Source organism: Diceros bicornis, chromosome 41 (genome assembly GCF_020826845.1).
Source record: "Diceros bicornis minor isolate mBicDic1 chromosome 41, mDicBic1.mat.cur, whole genome shotgun sequence".
NCBI lineage: Eukaryota > Metazoa > Chordata > Mammalia > Perissodactyla > Rhinocerotidae > Diceros > Diceros bicornis.
In genome coordinates, this window is record NC_080780.1 from 621095 (window position 1) to 642115 (window position 21021).

A 21021-nucleotide genomic window follows, 5' to 3' on the forward strand; every position below is an offset into this window, starting at 1 on the left:
AGGAGTAATTAAGTAATGAAAAGTAATTAAGTATCTTAAGAAACCCACTCATAGCAGGTACTTGGAAAGCTAGATGTAGAATTTGGTGGCAGGGGACAAGCTAAGCCTGAGTGTCATTTAAAGACAGAGAATCCTCTGGACTTCTTGATGGCTCTGGCTCGAAAACAAGTGTTCTTAACCAAGGGGCCATGGGTCCCCCAGATGTTCCCTGAGGGCCTCAGTGTTCCATGAACCCTCCAGACATTGTATACAAAATTATACATTGATACACATTTTTCTGCCAGACTGGTCCATATTCATCATAAGATTCTCAAAAGGGTCCAGAACTCAAACAGTTGAAAACATTCCAAGGATAGCTTCCATAGAATACCAAAAGCTAGCCAGGGAAAAACTGTCTCATAAATCACCATATTCATGTCTACCCTGGTCCCTGCTGCGTAGTCAGAAATACAAATTCTCAAAAAGCCTTCCTTTTAGAAAAAGAAATGTTTAACAACATTTTTTGAGAATTGTTTTGTCTAAAAACTAGACCCTTATTTGTGAACTTGTAAAGATGTCATTTTGTTTTTAACCTGCAAACGAAACCCTAAATAGCATCTCTCCCTTGCCGTAAGCAAGTATGAGCATTGTATCTGACATCTGGCTTCTTTAAGACCAGAATGGTGGCTTTCAATACTTAGTATATTAGTGTGAAGCTAAAGGAGAGGTTGGGAGGGACTAAAAAGGATAAGAACTGGGTTTGGGGGACACACCTATTCATAGCAAATGTCCTTTGAAAGTTAACTGTATTAGCCAGGGGAAAAAAAGTGGACAGTTTAGTCCTATTAAAAGTACACAGAGACCAAAAATTGAACTTCCAGTAACTGTTGTACACAGAGGAGCATGCTTGAGGTGAAAATCACCAGGACTCTTTTATGGCTTGAGCATTTGGAAGAACTTGCTTTCCATTTTTCCCTGTCAGTAGCCATAAAGGATTTTCATTGGCAGCATATTTCTCTACAATCATACCTGTAGAAAGAAGGCATGTTGCAAGGAAGAACTTGTGATAACCCAGTTTTGTTAGATATGAATGCACCAAAAATGCATGGGAGAGTCCTTTCATGGTGATTTCCACAAAACTCCTGTAATAAATGGAGAGAACACAGCAAGCTCATTTTACATAGAGACGGAGTTGAGATTCCACAGGCAAAATAGCTTCTAAGTCTGTCTTGCCAGAACAGATAAGTCGAAATTGCTTAGCAGGCTAAGAAAGAGGGAGAGCATCATCAGGCTATGCCTGCGAGAGGTGCTGTTTGAACACTAAAACAAAACAATAAATCGGAAGCAGAAGTAAGCACCTTGACCTATGACATAAAAATCCATGAAAGTCCATGGTGTTCAGATTGTATAATATAAAAATTATACAAATCCATCCTGAAGCAGGCCTCTAGAGAAGTTTTGCAAGTTTTGATCTGTAAATTCCTGTGCCCTCCAGTGGAGCTGAACTCGCTGGGAGAGGCAGCTGGACTGCCTGAGTAGGAAGTTGTATTTGCTGCATCCATCTGGACGGATAAAAAGAAAAGGAATTTAGTGATTTGAGAAAGTGCTTATTTCTTGTGAAAAAACCTACTTGGGGAAGGTCAGATAACCTTGAGATAAGCATCCAGGCTCTTCAATACTTATCTTACCCTATTGCTTTCAAGTATTTAAAGTTTTCAGTGATTTGGCATGATAACAGCAGCCACGGAAAGCATACTGCCGGTCTTTTATCCATCTCAGATGTGATTACACACAGGGGTCTTTTTTTTTTTTTTTAGTGAGGAAGACTGGCCCTGAGCTAACATCTGTTGCCAATCTTCCTCTTTTTGCTGAGGAAGATCGGCCCTGAGCTAGCATCTGTGCCAATCTTCCTCTATTTTGTATGTGGGACGCCTCTACAGCATGGCTTGATGAGCAGTGCGTCAGTCCGTGCCTGGGATTTGAACCTGTGAACCCTGGTCCCCGAAGCAGAACCCACGAACTTAACCACTACGCCACCGGGCCGGCCCCACGGTTATTTTTTGTTAACCTGCAATTGTAGGGAGAAATTTATGATGATCATTGTCTCACAGCAAAACGGAAATATTTCTCAGCATTGCAAGAAGGAGTTTCCCTTGACTCTTGACAGGGTAAAAGTCAAATGTGTTAGTGCAAGGAGAAGCACACTGAGAAATGCAAAGTGCACAAAAGCAAACATGGTGACCACGTTCGAACTCGGCCACGCCCCAAGCACAGCGTGCTCTTTCTGGCTTTTATGGCTTGGGCACTCTTCCCACCACAGGGAAGTCCTTCACTGCCTGCCTTCCACCTGGTACCCTTCTCATCCTGCAAAGGCCCAACGCAGGTGTATGCGCCCCCTGAAACCTTCCAGAACCCTCCACACAGAGCCACACTGCCTCCCCTACAACCCATGATTGGTCTACTGCCTGACTCTGCAACAGTCCTTACCTTTCCACCTTGTTCTTCTATGTACGCCTCCCAGGGCCTGGTCTGGTGCCGGAGTTTAACAGGACTCAGTACAAGATTGTCACCCACGTTAATTTCTACACTTTCAGGATATCCTGAATTAACTAACTCGACTTTCACAAATTATTGAGCAAGCAGAAAATAATAAATATGTATTCGCATTTTAAACAGTCAATTAAAATTTGATTTTTTAGTTATTTGGATAAAGCTATTATATTAAGAGAAAAGGAAGTTTTAAATAGGAAAACAATGATCTATAATCCTACTACTCCAAGGTTTAGCTTTTTAAAAAATTTTATCTTCAATTTTCATATGCATGCACAGTCCTTGCATAGTTACGATAGTGTATAGTTAGTTTTATATTCATTTTTCACTTGCTACCTTGTATTTTCGTATTGCTACATAGTCTTAAGGTTATCCTTTAGATGATTGTATAATATTCCATTGAATGGATATAATTTAGTAACTTAATTTGCCATATTGTTGGATGTCTTGCTTATTGCTTTGTATCACTATTTTTGATAAGGCCCAAGGGCATGCTCAATATTAAGGCTGTGTTATAGTCAAGTGTTTCCTTAGGGCTAGGGCTAGATTCCCAAAAGGACAGGCCAAGGGAGATACCGTGGTTTTAGTACTTGATATTAATGCCTAAATGTTTTCTAAAATGGTTCTGTGGGTTCCCTCTGCCAACAATAGCTTCACTTCCATGTCATCTTTTGGTTTGTTTTTGCTGACTGAAGAGGTACTCCTGGTGTTTTGGTGCTGCTTATGTTTCACTTCTTGGAGGGAGGGTCAACTTTTGCTTCCATGAGCTTTTCTTTTACCAATTGTAGCTCCTCCCATGAGAATCGTCTCTTCTTGGACCTTGTTTGGTGGTTTGGTTTGGCTTGGTTTTGGGAGTTATTTTTTCTTTTTTGGCTTTGTGTGTATGTGTGTGTGTGTCCATTTACAAATTAGATTTTCCAGCAGACTTTCTACCAATTTCCATAAACTCTTTATATAAATATTTAACATTTTGCTGCAAAAAAAAAAAGTGAGGAAGGACATTGAAGGATGATTCTTGATGAAATAGAAGGGACCCGGTGTTTGACCCTGTCTCATCTTTAAAGCAGAGCGAGCCTCTGACCCTGCAGTCCTGCCCTCCCTGAGTGATCCCTCCACAAATCACTATGCATCCTGTTTCCTCGAAACTGCCCCTGCACTTAGCAAAGAGCAGAGGTGGGGTCTGACACCCAGGACTTGAGACTGTTGGCTCAGTGAGGCATGAGATAACCAAGGTCCCACTGAGGACATGTGAGGCAGGGTGTGACACTGCTGACATTTTCATCATCCAATAAGATCGTATTTACTCTTAAAATCTCTTCTGTGGTCACTGCACTTTGGGAAGGAAAAGAGAGGCTACAATTTGCCCTTCGTCAAGCCCTGTTTCAGGTATCTATTGCTGGAACAAACCACTCCAAACTTAGTGGCATAAAACAATAATAATTTATTATCATTATCATCATTTCTCATAGTTCTGGGTTGACTGAGTTCAGCGAGGCACTTCTCTCTCAGGGTATCTTGTGGTTACCCCAAGTCAGAGGGTGTCTGGAGTGGACACTCATATATCTAGAGGTTGATGCTGGCCGTTGGCTAGGACCTCTGCTGTAATTGTCAGCCAGAACGGCTACACGTGGACTTTCCATGAAGCCTGGGCTTCTTCACAGCGTGGCCACTGTGTTTGGTCACAAACTCGTACTGACGTTATCCTCTCTTAGTCAAGGTAGCCACAAGACCTTCAGGTTCAAGGGGAGGAGACACTGACTCTACCTTTTAATAGAGTAGTAAGGGTCTGACAGAGCATGTGGAACTAAAAATATTGTGGAGCCATTTTTGGAAAATGCAGCCCGCCATGAGCCGTTTAGGGAAGCCTCCTGACAGCAGCTTCCTCAGTCTTTGGCAGGCCCAGTTCCTCCCGTTGGTCAAGGTGACGCTCTTGGGCAGCTTCTTGCTGGCCCACTCTGCCCCTCCCACCACGGCAGCACGCCCTGAGTTCCAGCAGGGAGAACGTAATAGACAGCCATCCTTCCCCTTCCCCGCAGCCTCCCTACCACAGACGTGCGAGATGATAAATACACCTGTGTGACAGTGCATCCCCCCCCGGCCCCCATCTTGGGTTGTGCTTGGAGCCCTGGAGATGCACTGCTGCCTGGGCTCTCACCCTCCTCCTCCTCTTTATGCCCGTTCTTCCACCCCCACATCTTCCCTGAGCACAAGACCCGTACAGCAGTGTTCGCCGGGCTGTCTCACTTTCGTGATCTTAAAGACTTCCAAACTCACGCCCAGACCCTCCCGGCCAGCTGCCTGTCCTCCTGGGTGCTCTTTTTCAGTGTTGTCCGCCCCTTCCCCCACCTGCCTGGTCTAAGTGGAGGCCTTGAACTTCATGCTTGTCTCCTCCCCCTTCTTCAACCTCCACATCCAGTCAGGCCCCAAATCCTGCTGAGTCGACGTGTAAAATTATTACACATTCCGCCTCCAGATAGCTCTTGAATTCGGCCCCTTATCCCATTCCTGCTGTGCCTTGAGGAAAGGGGGAGCTGAATTTTCATCATGCTGCCTGGGTAGCTGAGTAGGTAGGTACAACAGCTACCCAGGTAGCTGCCTGGGTAGGTACAACAGAGGTCAGATGGGGAGGGGAGGCGGCTACTGGGAATGAAGTGGAGCAAAGTGGAACGAGACAGTGGGACATCTGCCTACAAAGGACAATGTGAAGTAGGCAGAGCAGCCTCTCAAGGGCAGGCGATTTAGGAAATTTCTGTGAGTACTTTGCTGGCAGATATGTGTGATCTTGTATCCCACCAGTATGTGAGTGCTCCCCACCCCGCCAGCAGCATGATCCACCACTGCTGCCTGGGTCCAGGCCATTAGCGTCTCCAGCCTGGACTATTGCAGTAGTTCCCAGCTGCTCTCCCCAGCTCCGGGCTCTTCTCCTCCAGTGCATCCTACAGCAGTGATTCTCCGAGTTGGTCCCTGGACCAGCAGCAGCAGCATCACCTGGGAACTAGTGAGAAATGCAGATGCTTGCCTCCCGCCCACCCCAGACCTACTGAATTAGAGACTCTGGGGTCGGGGTGGGCAGTCTGTGTTTTAACAAGCCCTGCAGGTGATTCTGATGCAGCTCAAGTAGGAGAACCTGTGCCTAGAGACTAACATTCCAACTGCTGCGGGACGCCCTGCCGGGTGCCCCCTGCGTCCCCGTCTCTGGTCTCCTAGCACTGCCCGACGCCCACACGTCCTGATGCCACCACCAAGCTTCTCAGAGTTCTCTGAGGGTGAACTCTTCTGTATGTGCGATCTTCTCTATGTTGTTGCCCTGCAGGCTCCCCAACAGGTCCGTACTCTGACTGCAGAATGCATACCCCTTTACGCCCTCTTTAACATCCATGACTCATCGCTAGCGTTCTGGTTTACATGCCATTCCCCCTTTGTTCCATCTTGACTGTGTGTGTTCAGAGGGCAAGATCTTCTTCTCGTCTTCTCTTTGGTCTGAAAGTCCAGCACAGAGCCTGGGTGTATTGGAAGAGTTAGTAAATCTTTCCCAAGTACCTCGTGAGGTGACTGGCCCAGCCAACCAACTGAGTAAATCGCTAACTTGGGAAGAAAAATAAAATGAGCCTTCAAATAAGCAGAAGACATTTGTTTGGCTGTCAGTAGGCTTTTAGTGCGTAATATTTCCACAACCCCTGTCAGTTGTATCAGTTACCTGTCAAATAAAAATAAGTGAGTAGAACTGTTATTCTAGTTTGTAGACTTATTACAATAACATAGTGGTAATTTGATATTTTCATTGTAACATTTTAAGTTACTTCCCACACCGTTATTTTAGATTTAGCCTGATTTTGTGTCATGCAGGGCAGGGCTGTATTTTATGATTAGTTATTATTTGTGTTGATTTTTTTTAAAGTCATCATATTTGAAACTCATCATAGCTCACAAAACAAAAAGAAGTCAAGTCATCCACAGATACTTATCTTGCTAATTGTTTGGGTATCTTGTGGGAATTTTAAGCATTTCTTTCGTGCTGTTCAAGATAGTTCTTTACAGACTTCCCCAGTTATCTGATTCAGAGCATCAGCCCCCAACAAGCCAACAAACAAAAGTTAACTCCTGTCTTTCCATTTTCTGATGCAAAGGTATCAAAATATTCAGCGAACCATTGCAACAGAGAGGCCTGAAGAAGATTCTGGCAGCCAGAGTTGTGAGCAAGTCCCCGCGGGAGGCAGCGGAGGAGGTGGCGGGAGTGACTCAGAGGCCGAATCTTCTCAGTCGAGCTTAGGTACAGGAGGAGGGGTCCCGAGACTCCTGGGATGGCATCCAGGGGCAGCATGACAGCGCATGCGAGCACCTCGCTGTACCTGGGGGGTGGCCCGCCCCTGGGATATGGGGAGCAGTGGAAGGGACGAGATCAGGGCAGAGGAGGAAGAGCTGGTGCCAACAGGGAAAGGCAGACAGAGGTTTCCCTCTGGGAATGTTGAGAAGAAGTGGATTCACAGTGAAGAGAACTTGTATTTGTCCATCAAGACAATTTTTTAGTGGCTTAATTATTTCTTGTTAAGTAAATTGATTTGTTGGCTTCCTAAGGATTTTCCACTTATAAATAAACATGCAGTAAAAACATACGATCTACCTCAAAGGAGCCACGTGACAACACGAGGAATAATTACTCGTTTGCATTTAGAATAAAATCGGTTCCAGGTCTCAGCTGTCTATGGCAGTGCAGAATAGTGGACATTTTCACGCACTCTCTTGAATGCACGGACACAGTTCCATCAACGATTTTAATTGTCTCCCTTCTATTTTACCAGATAGACTAACTAAACCTAATTTAGGTTTTTCTATTATTAATTTCTTTGTTCGACCTCTGAGAGAGATGTGGTAAAGTGGTCAAGTCACTAGAAACATGAGGAAAAAAGGAACAGAAAATTTATTTCTGGATTTGGTCTTGGATCCGTTGGCATTTGCTGTGTAACAAACCATCTCCAAGTTTAGTCAACTCACAGCCAGCGTTTATCCCACAGTTCTGCAGGTGGGCAGTTTGAGCTGAGGTCCGCTGGGTGGCCCCTCGGCACGCCGCTGGGCTCACACATGCGTCCCTGGTCAGCTGTTGAATCAGCCCCGGGCTGGCTGGCCGGAGATGGTCTCAGCTGGGGCGGCTTGTCCCTGCTCCCCGTGGCTTCTCATCTTGCACCAGGCGAGCCCAAACTTGTTCTCACGGAGAGAGAGAGAGAGAGAGAGTGGGGACACACGGGCCCCTCGAAACCTTGGCTAAGAACTAGCACATTGTCACCTCTGCCAAATTCTGTTGGTTGAAGCAAGGCATGAGGCTAGCCCAATTCCACAGGAGGAGAAGCTGCGAAGTTCTATGAGACAGCTGTGGATGCGGGGAGGGGAAGAATCATGGCCCTTTCTGCAAACAACCTATCACAGCTATGGTTAGCAATTTGTAAAGAAAATAAGAAAAAAGTCATTGAGATAAAAGGAAGGAGATGTTCGAGGACTTGAGCCTAACTGAAGTTATGCAGAAGCACTCCTAGGAAATAATGATTCTTGACTAACTTACATAGAGTAATATGACACCTGCTCGTACCACTGTGACACCTGATTAGTCACCGTGACACCTAGTCATATCCCTATTAAAAACAACAGTGCACTGCAACTGCGTAGGTGAAGGCTTGTGTGCTGCTGGTGTGGAGAGAGAAGTACTGTGTTTGAAGTGACCTTTTCCTGATGCACTCTGTTGCTTTGCTTCACTTTGTTCAGATCTGAGGAGAGAAGGGTCACTTTCTCCAGTGAACTCACAAAAGATCACCTTGCTCCTGCAGTCGCCGGCGGTCAAGTTCATCACCAACCCCGAGTTCTTCACTGTACTGCACGCCAACTACGTGAGTGCTCCCAAACGCACAGGGAGCCCGTCCTGGCTCCGTCAAGACCCAAAACTCAGCTTTGCAAAGTTGTTGGATAGATTAAAGAGGGTAGCATCTTAACCCAGACAAGGAAAAAAAGACAGCTCAGTCCACTCCTTTTACTATCTGTGAGTCTCCCTAAAAAGGAGAAAAGCTGGATTTGGAAAGGCTGTTGCCTCTTCAGGTTTTTGTTAGGCTCAGATGTGTTAATGTCAGTGAAAGTGCTTTGGAAACAAATACGTGTTTTTATTATTGTTGCAATTTTAAAGGAACAAGATTATGAAGTTGACAGATTCCCTTCAGCCTGAGTCATCTTATAAACTCACTTTCATTAAAGAAATTTTAAAATAGATTTCTCCTAGATAAATAACTAGGTTTCCTTTTAATGTAATTAGTTTTCCAAACATCATGCTTAAGGTAAATTTGATATGATTTTTACCTATGTAGTTTTTCATTTCTTTTTTTCCTTTTGGTATTTTCAAGAAAGTAGTGACGTTATATCATTATATTCATTAATTCTTTCATCTGACAGACATTTTCTGTGGTGCAGGCCCAGATCTAGGTGCTGGAGTCACAAAGACAAGAGTAGGGTGACACCCACACAGCAGGAGCTCCCCGTTTCGGGGAGACACAGCCACGTGGAAAGATGAGTTTGATGTGACAGGACAGGGCCTGGCCACAGTGAGGAACAAAATGCTCTGGAAACACAGGACATGGACACCAGGGGGCGCTCCTGAGGGGGCAGCTGGTGAATTGGGTCTTGATGGCTGAAAGTGGGTGGGGAAGCATTCCCAGGTGGAGGAAGAAAGGGGGCAGCTGTGACAGGGCCTGGGGTTTGTGTCCCATGAGACTGCCGTGTGGTGACAGGCTGAGGTGGAAGAAGGGCTGGACAGTAAGTAGCAAAAGGCCTGTGAGTCAGGGAGGGAGCCTGGATCTCCCGGAGGAGGAAGCAGAAACCAACAGCAGGCTGGGGCATCGAAGGACATGAGCAGGGGGACATGAGCAGGGCGTTTGGTGAAGCGTTTTCTCTGGCAGGAATGTGGAGAGAGAGGACGGGCTAAGACTAGAGGCTGAGTCAGCCGCTCCCACAAGAGATGATCAAGACCTGCCCTACGGAAGGGGCTGGGAGCAAGAAAGGAAGGACTCAGTTCAGGAGAAATTTCTGCATAGAATCAATAGTGTTTGGGACCACTGTGATCAAAGGGGACAGAGATGAGAACTCAAGAAAGTCTGAGTCCTTTCTGCTCTGTGCCCCTGAGTTAGGCTGTCTCTCCAGTGAGCAGGTGCAGTAGTTTGATTAAGTGACGGAGGCCGTGGCTGGGAGGAGACCAGTTTTTAGCAGGTTATATTTCAGAAGCATCTGGGACATCCAGTGGTTCGACCCAGCACAGCTGCCCAGTGGTGCAGGGCTGGGTCACAGAGTGGAACAAGGATGCCAGATATTGATGCCTTCACCATGGGCACCAGATGGCCCTGGGCTGGCAGGAGCCCCTGCATCAGCCCACTCTGGCTGCAAGCAGTCTTTCCTTTCACCACACACACACGCACGCGCGCACATACACACACACACACACACGCCAGCCCCGTGTACCATAAAATTATCATTTGGCACAATTAGAAACTCCTGAACCTTTCTTCGTTTCTTCTCATACTCCAAACCCTCCACACACAGAAGTTTCTACATAGGACTCACGGGAGTGACAGACCTCTGAAGTCCAGCCTTAAATCCCCAGGGACCCTAAATTAATACTCCCTGTTATAGACAAGAGTATAGGCAAGATAAGAGGAGCAAGGGCGGACCTGTGCAGTCAGAGAAGGAACCATGGGGGAGAGAGAGGAGCTATGCTCAGAGAGGTAGAGAGAGGCTCAAGAGAGCCCAGCGCCACTGCTGAGACAGAGGGAGGATGGCGGAGGGAGGCGAGCCTTTGAGATGTACGGGGAGGTCGACAGTGTCCCAGGCTGCCGAGCAGCGGGTAGAGTCGGGATCACAAACAGGTCCATGTGTGTTTATGGTGCATGTTTGCTTCTTGAGCAAGGTCTCCACTTCTGAGGCCTCCCTCTCAAGGCTTACAATAAATCGCTCTGTAGCAGTCACATCACATCCTGTTAACGTGCTCAAGTGTACTTGGTCTGTGTTTTTCCTAATCCTCCACTCCTATCCCAATCGGCCCTGACCCGTCTCAGAGTGCCTACCGAGTCTTCACTAGTAGCACCTGCTTAAAGCACATGATTCTGAAAGTCCGGCGGGATGCACGCAATTTTGAACGCTACCAGCACAACCGGGACTTGGTGAATTTCATCAACATGTTCGCAGACACGCGGCTGGAATTGCCCCGGGGCTGGGAGATCAAGACGGACCAGCAGGGAAAGGTGAGCGTGACTGCTGAGTGGGCTTTTCATCAAACGGGCTCTTTCCCTGAAGGCGGGAAAGTGAGGAGGGAGGTTGGTGAGGAGAGGAAAGCCTGTGTGTCTGCGATGTATTGTGGGGCCACCAGGAGGAAGGGAGGCGGTAACCGTCTGCGTCAGGGTTTCTGTCCTGGGCATTGTAGGGTGTTTAGCAGCATCCCTGGCCACTGCCCACTAATGCCCATAGTTACCCCCAAAGTTGTGACCTTGCTATATGTCCTCTGGGGGCAAAATCACGCCGCGTTGAGAACTGTCCACATCTTTTTAAATTTATCTTTGGAGTTTGAAACCAGATTCTGTTCAATGGCCTTTCTATTGTTTTGCCTCCTAGGCATCTAACTCTCAGGGAGTAAAATTATTAGTTAAATGGGAGTGACGTTATTAGATTATTCATTGTGATTTCCCTAATAAACCTTCAGTTCTCATTAAAACTGCCTGGCAAACAGACGTGGGGTCTGTTGGGCCCATGTGATGTTCCTGGCTTGCATTTTGCTTTTGTGTGACCTTAAGCAAAACTGGTCCTTCCCGGCGATGCTTTAGAAGCCTAGCTGAGTTCACTAAAGTGAGAATGTTTTTTCTTGCTCACCATCAGTCATCTCAGTGTATTTATAGGACAGGCGAAACAGTTCACTAAAGAAGTGTCCCTGTGTGATCTTTTACAAACTTTGGTAGAGAGGATCCCTCCCTCTTTTAGGGTCAAAGGAATCAGAAGCTTTGCCAGTAGACGTGTCTCTCAATGGGAAACTGCACTGCAGAGCTCCTTTCCTCTGTGATTGTGAACCTGCAAAGCCCCAAGTGCCCCAAGTGAGCTGATGGGATGTCATTGTTCCCTGGGAGCCACAAATCCCTCTCCCACAAACCCCTTAGCGTGCCTCAGATCCTGGGCTCTCTGGAGTGTGTGGGGAAAGAATGTGTCCATTAATGCACGACTGTTAATACAATAGAGCTGTATGACCAGCTCCTCTGTAGTCCAGGATGACCTGGGGAGGAGGGGACATGCCTTGTGTAGCAGAAAAGCCACCATAGCGAGAATCTGCTCCCCGAGACCTTCTCTTTTAGTGGGTGTGGGCCCCACTGGGAGAATGACAGTGATTTATGCTGTGAGGATTTGCTGACATGTGGTAGAATGGGAAATAAAGCCTGAGCTGGAACAGAAAGTAAAGGAGCATCTTATCAGAGCTGGGGTGCACCTGCCTCGTCTCAGTGGTCTGCAGTGGCCACATTTACATTTATTGTTTAACCAAGGTGCCAAGAGGACACCACTATGAGTCAGTGAACAGAAAGGCAGTGTTTATTATGCAAATAGCTCACACTAATGCAAACACCTCCCTTAGCCTTGGATTTCCGTGACTGCAGCTCTCAAACCAGGATGCAAACAGCAGAGAGCCCAGTACAATGCCAGGGATGCCCCTAAATGCCATTAGCCCTGGTTCTCCATGGCACACGCAGCCTCCCGGCCATCAGGCTAGCAGAAAGCCCCACCAGCTGAGATGTACACATGAGCTTTAGTCATTTTGGAAAGCATGTTAGAGAACTTCTGGCAAGAGATATTTTTTCCCGCTAATTCTGTTTAGTGAGATGGTATCATATACAAGAAAGAAAAAAGTCCAAATCTGAAATGAGAAGACTTGAGTTCTGCTTTCAGTTATAATATAAAATAGCTGTGTGACTCTGTACGCACACACAGAATGGTCTCTCTGATCCCTCATTAACTGAACACACAGAGAGTGACAGTTGGCAGACAAAAATTCTAAGAGGCATACCATGTACTGAATTGCTGGGGGAAAGTAGCCTTAAATTTGAAATGTGTTATCACAATCCACAGGGTAGAGGGGAACAGTGGAGGATAGTGGAAAAAATAGGAGTAGGAAGACGTGTGCGAGGACGGGTCCCTCTCATTCTAAGCGTGAGACCCTGGGCAGTCACTTCACCTCTCTGAGCCTCTCTTTGCTTATCGTAAAGGGGCAATAATGATGCCTGTCCTGCCTGCATGATTTTATAATCAGATGTTAAGAATAAATAAGTGAATGTGGGAATCCATGATAATATGGCAGATTCGTTGTCCTCTTAATGCTGTAGAGAGTGTCCACCAAAAAACTCCAAGATCAAGACTGGGAACTGGAGGAAATGAAAGAATACCTCATTGCGAGAGCCCAGTGATGATGGGAATGGGTTGAGAAAAACATGTTTGGACTATATCCTATAGGCTCAACCTTCTAATCTGGAAAGAATGTGCCACACAGGAGACTGGGATTTAGGAACACCACTCACTGAGGGATGGTGTGGTGAAGCTCACTATGCAAAAGCCATCTTTATAGGTGGCCAGAGCAGATTCCAGAATACTAGATCGTCTTCTTGTTCCTTGCTCTGGCCAATCTGCTTCTTGCTTTGTCAACACGTTCCAAGCTGACAGCCTTCACTTTTAGTGTGCACTGTAGTGGGAGCAGAAGGCTGGGGCTGAGTGTTCGGTGGCTGAGTGCAGGGTCATCCCCACAAAGGGTCACAGAGACAAAGACTGGAGTGAAGAACAAAATGACATCTGACTCATCTGTCGTCTTGAAAGTCTAAGAGAGAAGGATACAGCTTCCCGCCCAACTTCTATAGAGATTGCCTGTGGGCCCAAACTGGGTTCCAAGGCTGAGCTGAGGAGGGTGGTTATCATCCAGAGAGGTGGTGGGGCTGTGGCTAGTGAGACAGGTAGGATGCTGTCTGTGGCAGGCATGAGATCGAGGCAGCCTTCTCCACTAAGGAACAAACACCTAACAACAAAATTAGAGGGGGCCTATGAAGACCTACTACTACATGAAGGAAACAGAATCTCGATCTGAGAAAAAGCATACGTCATCATATAACTTTCTTCAGAAAATAGAAATAAATTTTTTAAAGATATCTGTTGATTATCCACAAAATGGCATAGGAGCACGTGATTTCTATTGAGCAAGAAGAAGAAGCCACAAACAGAAAACAAGCTGAGAGGAAGCAGACGTAAGAAAATAGAACTACTGTATGATCTGGCCGTCCCGCTCCTGGGTATGTACGCAAAAGAACTGAAGTCAAAATCTTAAAGAGATATCTGCACTCCCGTGTTTTTTGCAGAATTATTCACAATGGCCAAGGTATGGAAACAACCTAAATGTCTGTTGATGGATGAATGGATAAAGAAAATGTGGCATATACATACAATGGAATATTATTCAGCCTTAAAAAAGAAGGAAATTCTGACACATGCAAGAACATGGATGAACCTGGAGGACATTATGTTAAGTGAAATTGGCTAGTCACAGAAGGACAAATACTGCATGATTCCACTTAACATGAGCTATCTAGAAGAGACAACCTCATAGAAACAGAGTAGAGTGGTGGTTACCAGGGGCTGGGGGAGGAGGAAATGGGCAGTTTCTGTTCAATGGGTATAGTGTTTCAGTGATACAAGATGAATAAGTTCTAGAGATCTGCCATACAACCTTGCGCCTATAGTTAACAATACTGTTTGGTACACTTAAAACTTTTTTAAGAGAGTAGATCTCATGTTAAGTGTTCTTACTACAATTTAAAAAAAGAAAAGAAAAGAAAGTGGGCTGAAAGTAAACATTTTAAGATTGCAAGGAAAACCAAAATGTAATAGCATAGAGATGAAACAGAGCAGAACTGACGTGGTGTAAAATCAAATCACTGATACAGAATCTGAGCATGGAAACAGCCCTCAAAGCAGAGAGAAGGAACCACGTTGTGAACAGTGAAGGATAAGGTTAAAACAAACATGCAAAAACTGAAAACAGAAAAACCATATCTCACCTTCTCAGCGGGGCCTACCCTGACCAGCCAGTTTAATACCACAGCTTCCCCACGACCCCTGACTCCTGTGCTCCTCTATGTAGTTTACATATGTGTTAGGTGTCCTGTTTTATTTGCTTCTCCTGGCAGGACTTTAAGCTCCATGAGAGCAGGGATTTGTGCTTTGCTCATTGATGAAAACCCAAGGGCCTAGGATAGTGCCTGGCACATGGTTGGTCCTCAATAAATCTTTATTGGATGAATGACTTATAGATGCTCCTGAAGAAGAAATCAGAATAATAGTACAGCAGCAATAATTAAATGTGAAATATAACTATTAATTAAATTAAGTTATTAATTAAATATTGAAAATAAAACTTTGTGATCTAAAACAAATTATTCAGGTGGGCAGATTAATTGGGCTCACTGAGTAGTATATTATTTAGTAAAATTAACTAAAATAAATTCTATATCTATACATACTCTGGAATGTCTTTAAATAGAGATTTTTAAAATCTTATCAATATATGATAATATGAAAGTTACCTACAACAGAATAAAAATCAGACAAGCTTCAAATTTCTCATCCTTAAAACTAAAAGATTGGATTGGTGGTTACCAGAGGGGAAGGGGGGAGGGAGGAGGGCAAAAGGGATAATTCGGCACATGTGTGTGGTGATGGGTTGCAATTAGTATTTGGGTGGTGAACATGATGTAATCTATGCAGAAATAGAAGTATAATGATGTACACCTGAAATTTATACAATGTTATAAACCAATGTTACTGCAATAAAGAAAAAATTAAAAAAAAAAACTAAACTATAAAAATCCACAAAGCAATGACTACAGGTCATTGATCAGAAAAGGTTGCAGCCCAATAATCCGATACCCAGATAAATTATTATCATTCTAATGTGAAGACACTAGAAAAACAATCTCATGTGCAAGATTTCAGAGCTCACCCTGCTCTTTTACGTGTCCTAAGAAAACACCAAAAGCCATTCTCCAGATGGCTCACTAATGAAAAACAGGAAACCAATGGTGGGAAAATCATAGTATAAAAAGACTGCCGTGAGTATTTAAATCAATCAATACGTGAATATAAACGTAAATGCTGTTAAAAATGCTTTAAAATATATTGGGGGGCTGGCCTGGTGGTGCAAGCGGTTAAGTGCGCACGCCTCACTGCGGTAGCCCGAGGTTCGCCAGTTTGGATCCCAGGCGCGCACCAATGCACCGCTTGTCAAGCCATGCTGTGGCGGCGTCCCACATAAAGTGGAGGAAGATGGGAATGGATGTTAGCCCAGAGTCAGTCTTCCTCAGCAAAAAGAGGAGGATTGCCGTCAGATGTTAGCTCAGGGCCGATCTTCCTCACACACACACACAAAAAATATATTGGAAAAGCCTCAGTTAAATATGGGGAAATATGTATAATAAAAATGGAATCGTTGTATAAAAACAGCCTAGATCAATATCCCCAGACTAGAATAACAAACATAAGGAAGGGAGCAGAGGGCAGATGCGCAGGCAAGGAAAGTTGTGCTGAGTTTCTGTTGGGTATGAGGGAGTCAAACTGGGTAACTTGAAAAACAAAGGCTAAAAAGGCAACTGTTGGTACCATTTGAAAGCAGATTTTTCTCTTTCAAATTCATAGAAAAGACGAAATCAAAGAATACAGTTTATATAGCAAAACACGCAAAAAAATCAACAAGGAAGGAAAAGAAGCGGAAATAAGATCAAAGTAAAGCCGAGCATGACATGCATAGCAATGGGTGGGAATAGGATAAGGTTGTACATCACAAGGAGAACATTTTCAGACTTGGAAACAAATCAGATCCAGCTTATTAAAAGACATACCTGAGGGGGCCGCCCAGTGGTGCAAGCGGTTAAGTGCACGCGCTCCGCTGCGGCGGCCCGGGGTTCGCCAGTTCGGATCCTGGGCGTGCACCGACGCACTGCTTGTCGAGCCATGCTGTGGCGGCATCCCACAAAAAGTGGAGGAAGATGGGCACAGATGTTAGCCCAGGGCCAGTCTTCCTCAGAAAAAAGAGGAGGATTGGCATCGGATGTTAGCCCAGGGCTGATCTTCCTCCCAAAAAAAAAAAAAAAACTTAAAGAAATGATGCAGAAAGTTTAAAAATAAAAGAATAAATATTAATATAGTGTGAAAACAATAACAGAAAAATCAGTGGTGGTGTATTCATATCGTACAAAGGAGAGTTCAAATCCAGAATCATTAAATGGAGTCAGAGAAAGATTTTATATTAATCAATGGCACAATTAAAATAAAGATACAATAATCATATATCTTAGGAGCCAAATAAAATCATATGATGTTATATAAAGACAAATAACAGAGAAATAGGAAATGAAAGAAATGCAGTCATAGTAGGAAAATGTGTTTTATTTCCATCAGTTTGACAAAGTAATAGACAAAATGAACCATCAAAGAGTTCTTCAGGGCCTATCATCTTCAGCGCCATCCAAGCTGTTGGACACGCAGCCTTTTTGAATCTGTGTGGGATGCTGTCCTGGGAAGTTGTGTTGCAGCCACAGATACTGGTACATGTGACATTAGGAGAGTTGTTTACCTGTGTCCATGGTGAGGGGGAGGTATTTTTGATCTCTATAATGAAACCACTTCCTGTATGACTTTTTTTAGAGCTCTTTAAAAGACTTGTTTACAATGACATTTAATACTTGAAATTATAAGCTCATACCTCCCAAGAATAGTTTCTAAATCTGTATAAAATTTCTTTACTTCTGTCAGGTAACATCTGAATATATCTAAAACAAGCATTGAGCGAAGTCATTTAAGCAAAGATATCCTCACCAACATTACATTTTATTCAAAAGAGAGTGTTGGAAATATTGTTTGGTAGTAAAAAAGCTTTTGTAAAAAAAAAAGTATTAATTTTCACTTCTATGAGAGGTACTTTTAGATTTAAAGAATAACTTTTGTCATATATTAGAATGTACACAGTAATCAGACATGCCACAAAGATTTATGTACAAGAGGTTTAATGAAGAGTTATTTTAAAACAGTGAAAAAGTCAAATGTCCAACAATAAGGGGTACTGAGAATAACTATTATGCATCCATCAAATGAATACCATATACTTACTAAAAGTCTGTGTTAAAAGAATATTTAATAACTTAGGGAAATGCTCATAAAATGATAGGTGAAAAAATCTTATAACAAAATTATAGGTGCATATGTGTGGAAAATACGTATATATTTGTATATTTGCATAGAAAAAGAAAAAACTAGGAAAAAAATCACCAAAAACTATTTTGGTGACTACTTTTAGATTGTGATATTTGGGATAATTTTGGTTATCTTCTCCCTACTTCTTTATCCTTTTAAAATTTTTTCTCGGTAAGGCTGTGCTAATCTATAATCAAAGAAAAGAGCATTTATTTTAAAAATAAACAAAATGCTCTACAAATTATTTATTACTAATATTATTTTAATCATCAAAGGCCCTGTTTCTCTTATTTTCCATGTTGAATAAAGTGTTATGGTCCCTACTCTATGACTCCACAGTGTGAAGTGTTTGTCAATGACTAACGTTACTTCACTCAACTGCTGAGCAAACAGGCGCACAGTGCCCCAGTCTTCCGGCTGGCTTTGAGTAGATAAAAAGGAGGGGCAGGAGAAAACATGACTGAGCCCCGTAGCATTCCCTTATATTACTAACTGCGTTTTGGCTCATTCTCATGCAGTGTGCCTTTTTTTACTGGTCTGTCTGCAGTCCTTTTTCGTGGACCACAACAGTCGAGCTACCACTTTCATTGACCCCCGAATCCCTCTTCAGAACGGTCGTCTTCCCAATCATCTGACGCACCGGCAGCACCTCCAGAGGCTCCGAAGTTACAGCGCTGGAGAGGTAACACCACCCACAGGCTCTGCCTCTTCTTGTGGGGCCAGAACTATTCCTTAGTGGGTGGGATCTAGGATTGCCTATTCCTCAAGGGGCTGAGCCATATCCATACTGCTCTGTAGAAGAATGAACGGTGACTCAAAGACACCCACTTAACTCCCTAGACTCATCTTCAGATTGCCTTCCCTTTTGTCCTGCACAGTCACAACTACTAAAATATTGTCTAGTTTAAAGGAAACTGAAAATGCAGTGTGTCGGGGGATCCCCACACTTATGACTGGAGCTGTGCTTCCAAAGGCCTGCTAGTCACATGTGAATTCTGAAAAGACCATGGAACTGCTATGCAGTGTATGGCTGACTTTAAACTCCTACCTCTCCACAGACCCTGGAGAAGACTTCAATAACGTACACATGGGCTAAAAACTGGGGGAAGTCCATGGGGCCATATGAATACTCTGTTCCCATCCTACTTTGTGCTCTTCCCTGGTTTATATTTTCCGTCACTACCCGTGGTTACCTTCTGCTGAATCATGAGAGGCTGCCACCTTTCTTAAGCATCACGTTCATTGCCTTTCTGAATTATTGTCTCTATGTCCCATACCCTTTCCTGTCCTCCTTTCTCAAACCAAAACTCAGAACGTAGCTCTTGTCTATTTCCAATCAGTTCTTGACAATATTGTGGGCAAATCCCTTTTTATGTCCTGACTGACATTTCCTGAGTATCTGTACCTTCTTTTGATGGAAACCACCAGGATCTCAGGAGATGTGAGCTCTGAGAACCATTTCCCACAAAGCAGCTTGTAGAGTTGGATTATAATGAGGTAAAAAATGAAAAAGGTGGTGTAGGAAGAAAAGAAATATATATACGGCCCCCACAGAGAGTCATTCCAGGGGGAGCCACAGTAGACATCTCAGGAGAACCTGGGAAAATATCGATCCACCTGATAGCCTCCAGAGAGCAAACAGAAGTCTCAAGGGGAGATCTTATTGTTGGTATATCAGCACCAGTTTTAATGAAAGCCTGTGTACAAAAAAATTTTTTACTACTTTTTCAGGGGAATCATCTGTATACTCTGAGAAACATAACTATTTCCAACCACGGGGACTTACAGTTTAATGCCAATGTGATAAAATGAATTTTTCTTTCATGGAGTCATGTTAGGTATCATTGTTCTAGCATACTGCTAAAAGCATGTTAACTCTTCCTTTCTACATATACGTAAAATGTGTATGTGACCGTGTAGAGAGGGAGTATTATATATCCCTGAGCGTTATGTGGGTGTCAGAACCCTCCAGACACAAGACAGCAGCAGACACGTTCACAGACTACAGAAAGCAGTACCCCAACTTCCCAGCTCAACATGCATAGTCCCTTTCTCTGAAGGCACTTTTATCACACTTTAGAAAGTGCAAGGTGTGTTGTCTTGAGTTGATAGTGGACCACTTCACAATTCTGCATCGCCTTGAAATTGCCATTTTAATTTATTTAAAATGTCCAGGCTCTTTAATATTATTAAGGCAATTTCAGTATTGATATAGGGTAACTACATATGATAAAAGAAGCTGAGTAGTGCAGACAGATGCACTGTCAATAAAATGAAAATATTGATTACTCAATGAAGGATGAACCCCCTATAGATACAGATCTCTTCCATTTATCAGAAATTAACCTGAAAATATAAATATTAAAACCTTTCTGTTGAAAGAACAAGATTAAGATCATGAGTACCACTTGCATTACCTGTTCCAAAACATTTATGTGATGTGATTGACTAGCCCAAACACAGTCACATTGAATGTCAACATTAATGACAAAGCACCACCTGCATCAGCCAAGAAAGACTCTGACACATAATGACGAAAGGGCATTAATGTGTGTCAGCCATCTCTATACTTTCTAATTCATCCACTCTCCAACTGACTGGTCTTCAGGTTTTCAAACCCCTCCCATCCCTCTGCCCATCCTCTCTCTGCTGGTAGCTTTGCACTGACACGAGGGGAAACCAAGAAAAGCAACAGAGAGAGAAGCTGGAAGGGAGAGGATATCTGATCCAGAGGCAGCACAACAAAGAAAACAAAGACCCAGCCTCTGTGAAAACAACTATCTGGGTCCTCCTTCTGCAAGAGCACACAGCCTGGGAATGAGAAGACAGGAGGACCTTGGTATAACAATAGAGGAGGGGGCAGTGTTAATTGTGCTTGCTGTGTTGTGATTTTGCTCAACAAACACTGATAAGTGCACGGCCCACTATGAGCATTGTGAAGGGAAGAAGCATGAGATATGATCCTACCCTGGAGAAGTTTGTATTCTATTTTTGAAGCCAGACCAAAAATATATACAGCGTTAAGTTATGAGAGAAGTTAGAATGTGATTGAGTGCCAAGAGACATGTTAGGACCAGTGCCACAGACGTTCAAAAGAAGCCAAGGAAAGGTATCTTTTAAAATAAGATACCTGACCTAGACCTAGAAAAATTGGTAAAATCTAGCTGGGTACAAAGGAAGGGGAAGGGCAGTCCCACAGAGAGCACG

General features: G+C 43.9%; 1 protein-coding gene across 1 annotated transcript in view; it reads left to right on the top strand.

The window, feature by feature from the left end:
* Positions 1–21021, top strand: part of HECW1 (HECT, C2 and WW domain containing E3 ubiquitin protein ligase 1) — a 223173-nt gene that overhangs the window by 135362 nt on the left and 66790 nt on the right. Inside the window, exons 11-14 of the mRNA XM_058534679.1 lie at positions 6657–6799; positions 8284–8405; positions 10611–10796; positions 18362–18496. Coding sequence (XP_058390662.1) covers positions 6657–6799; positions 8284–8405; positions 10611–10796; positions 18362–18496 — 586 coding nt within the window. The remainder of the gene's footprint in view (positions 1–6656; positions 6800–8283; positions 8406–10610; positions 10797–18361; positions 18497–21021) is intronic.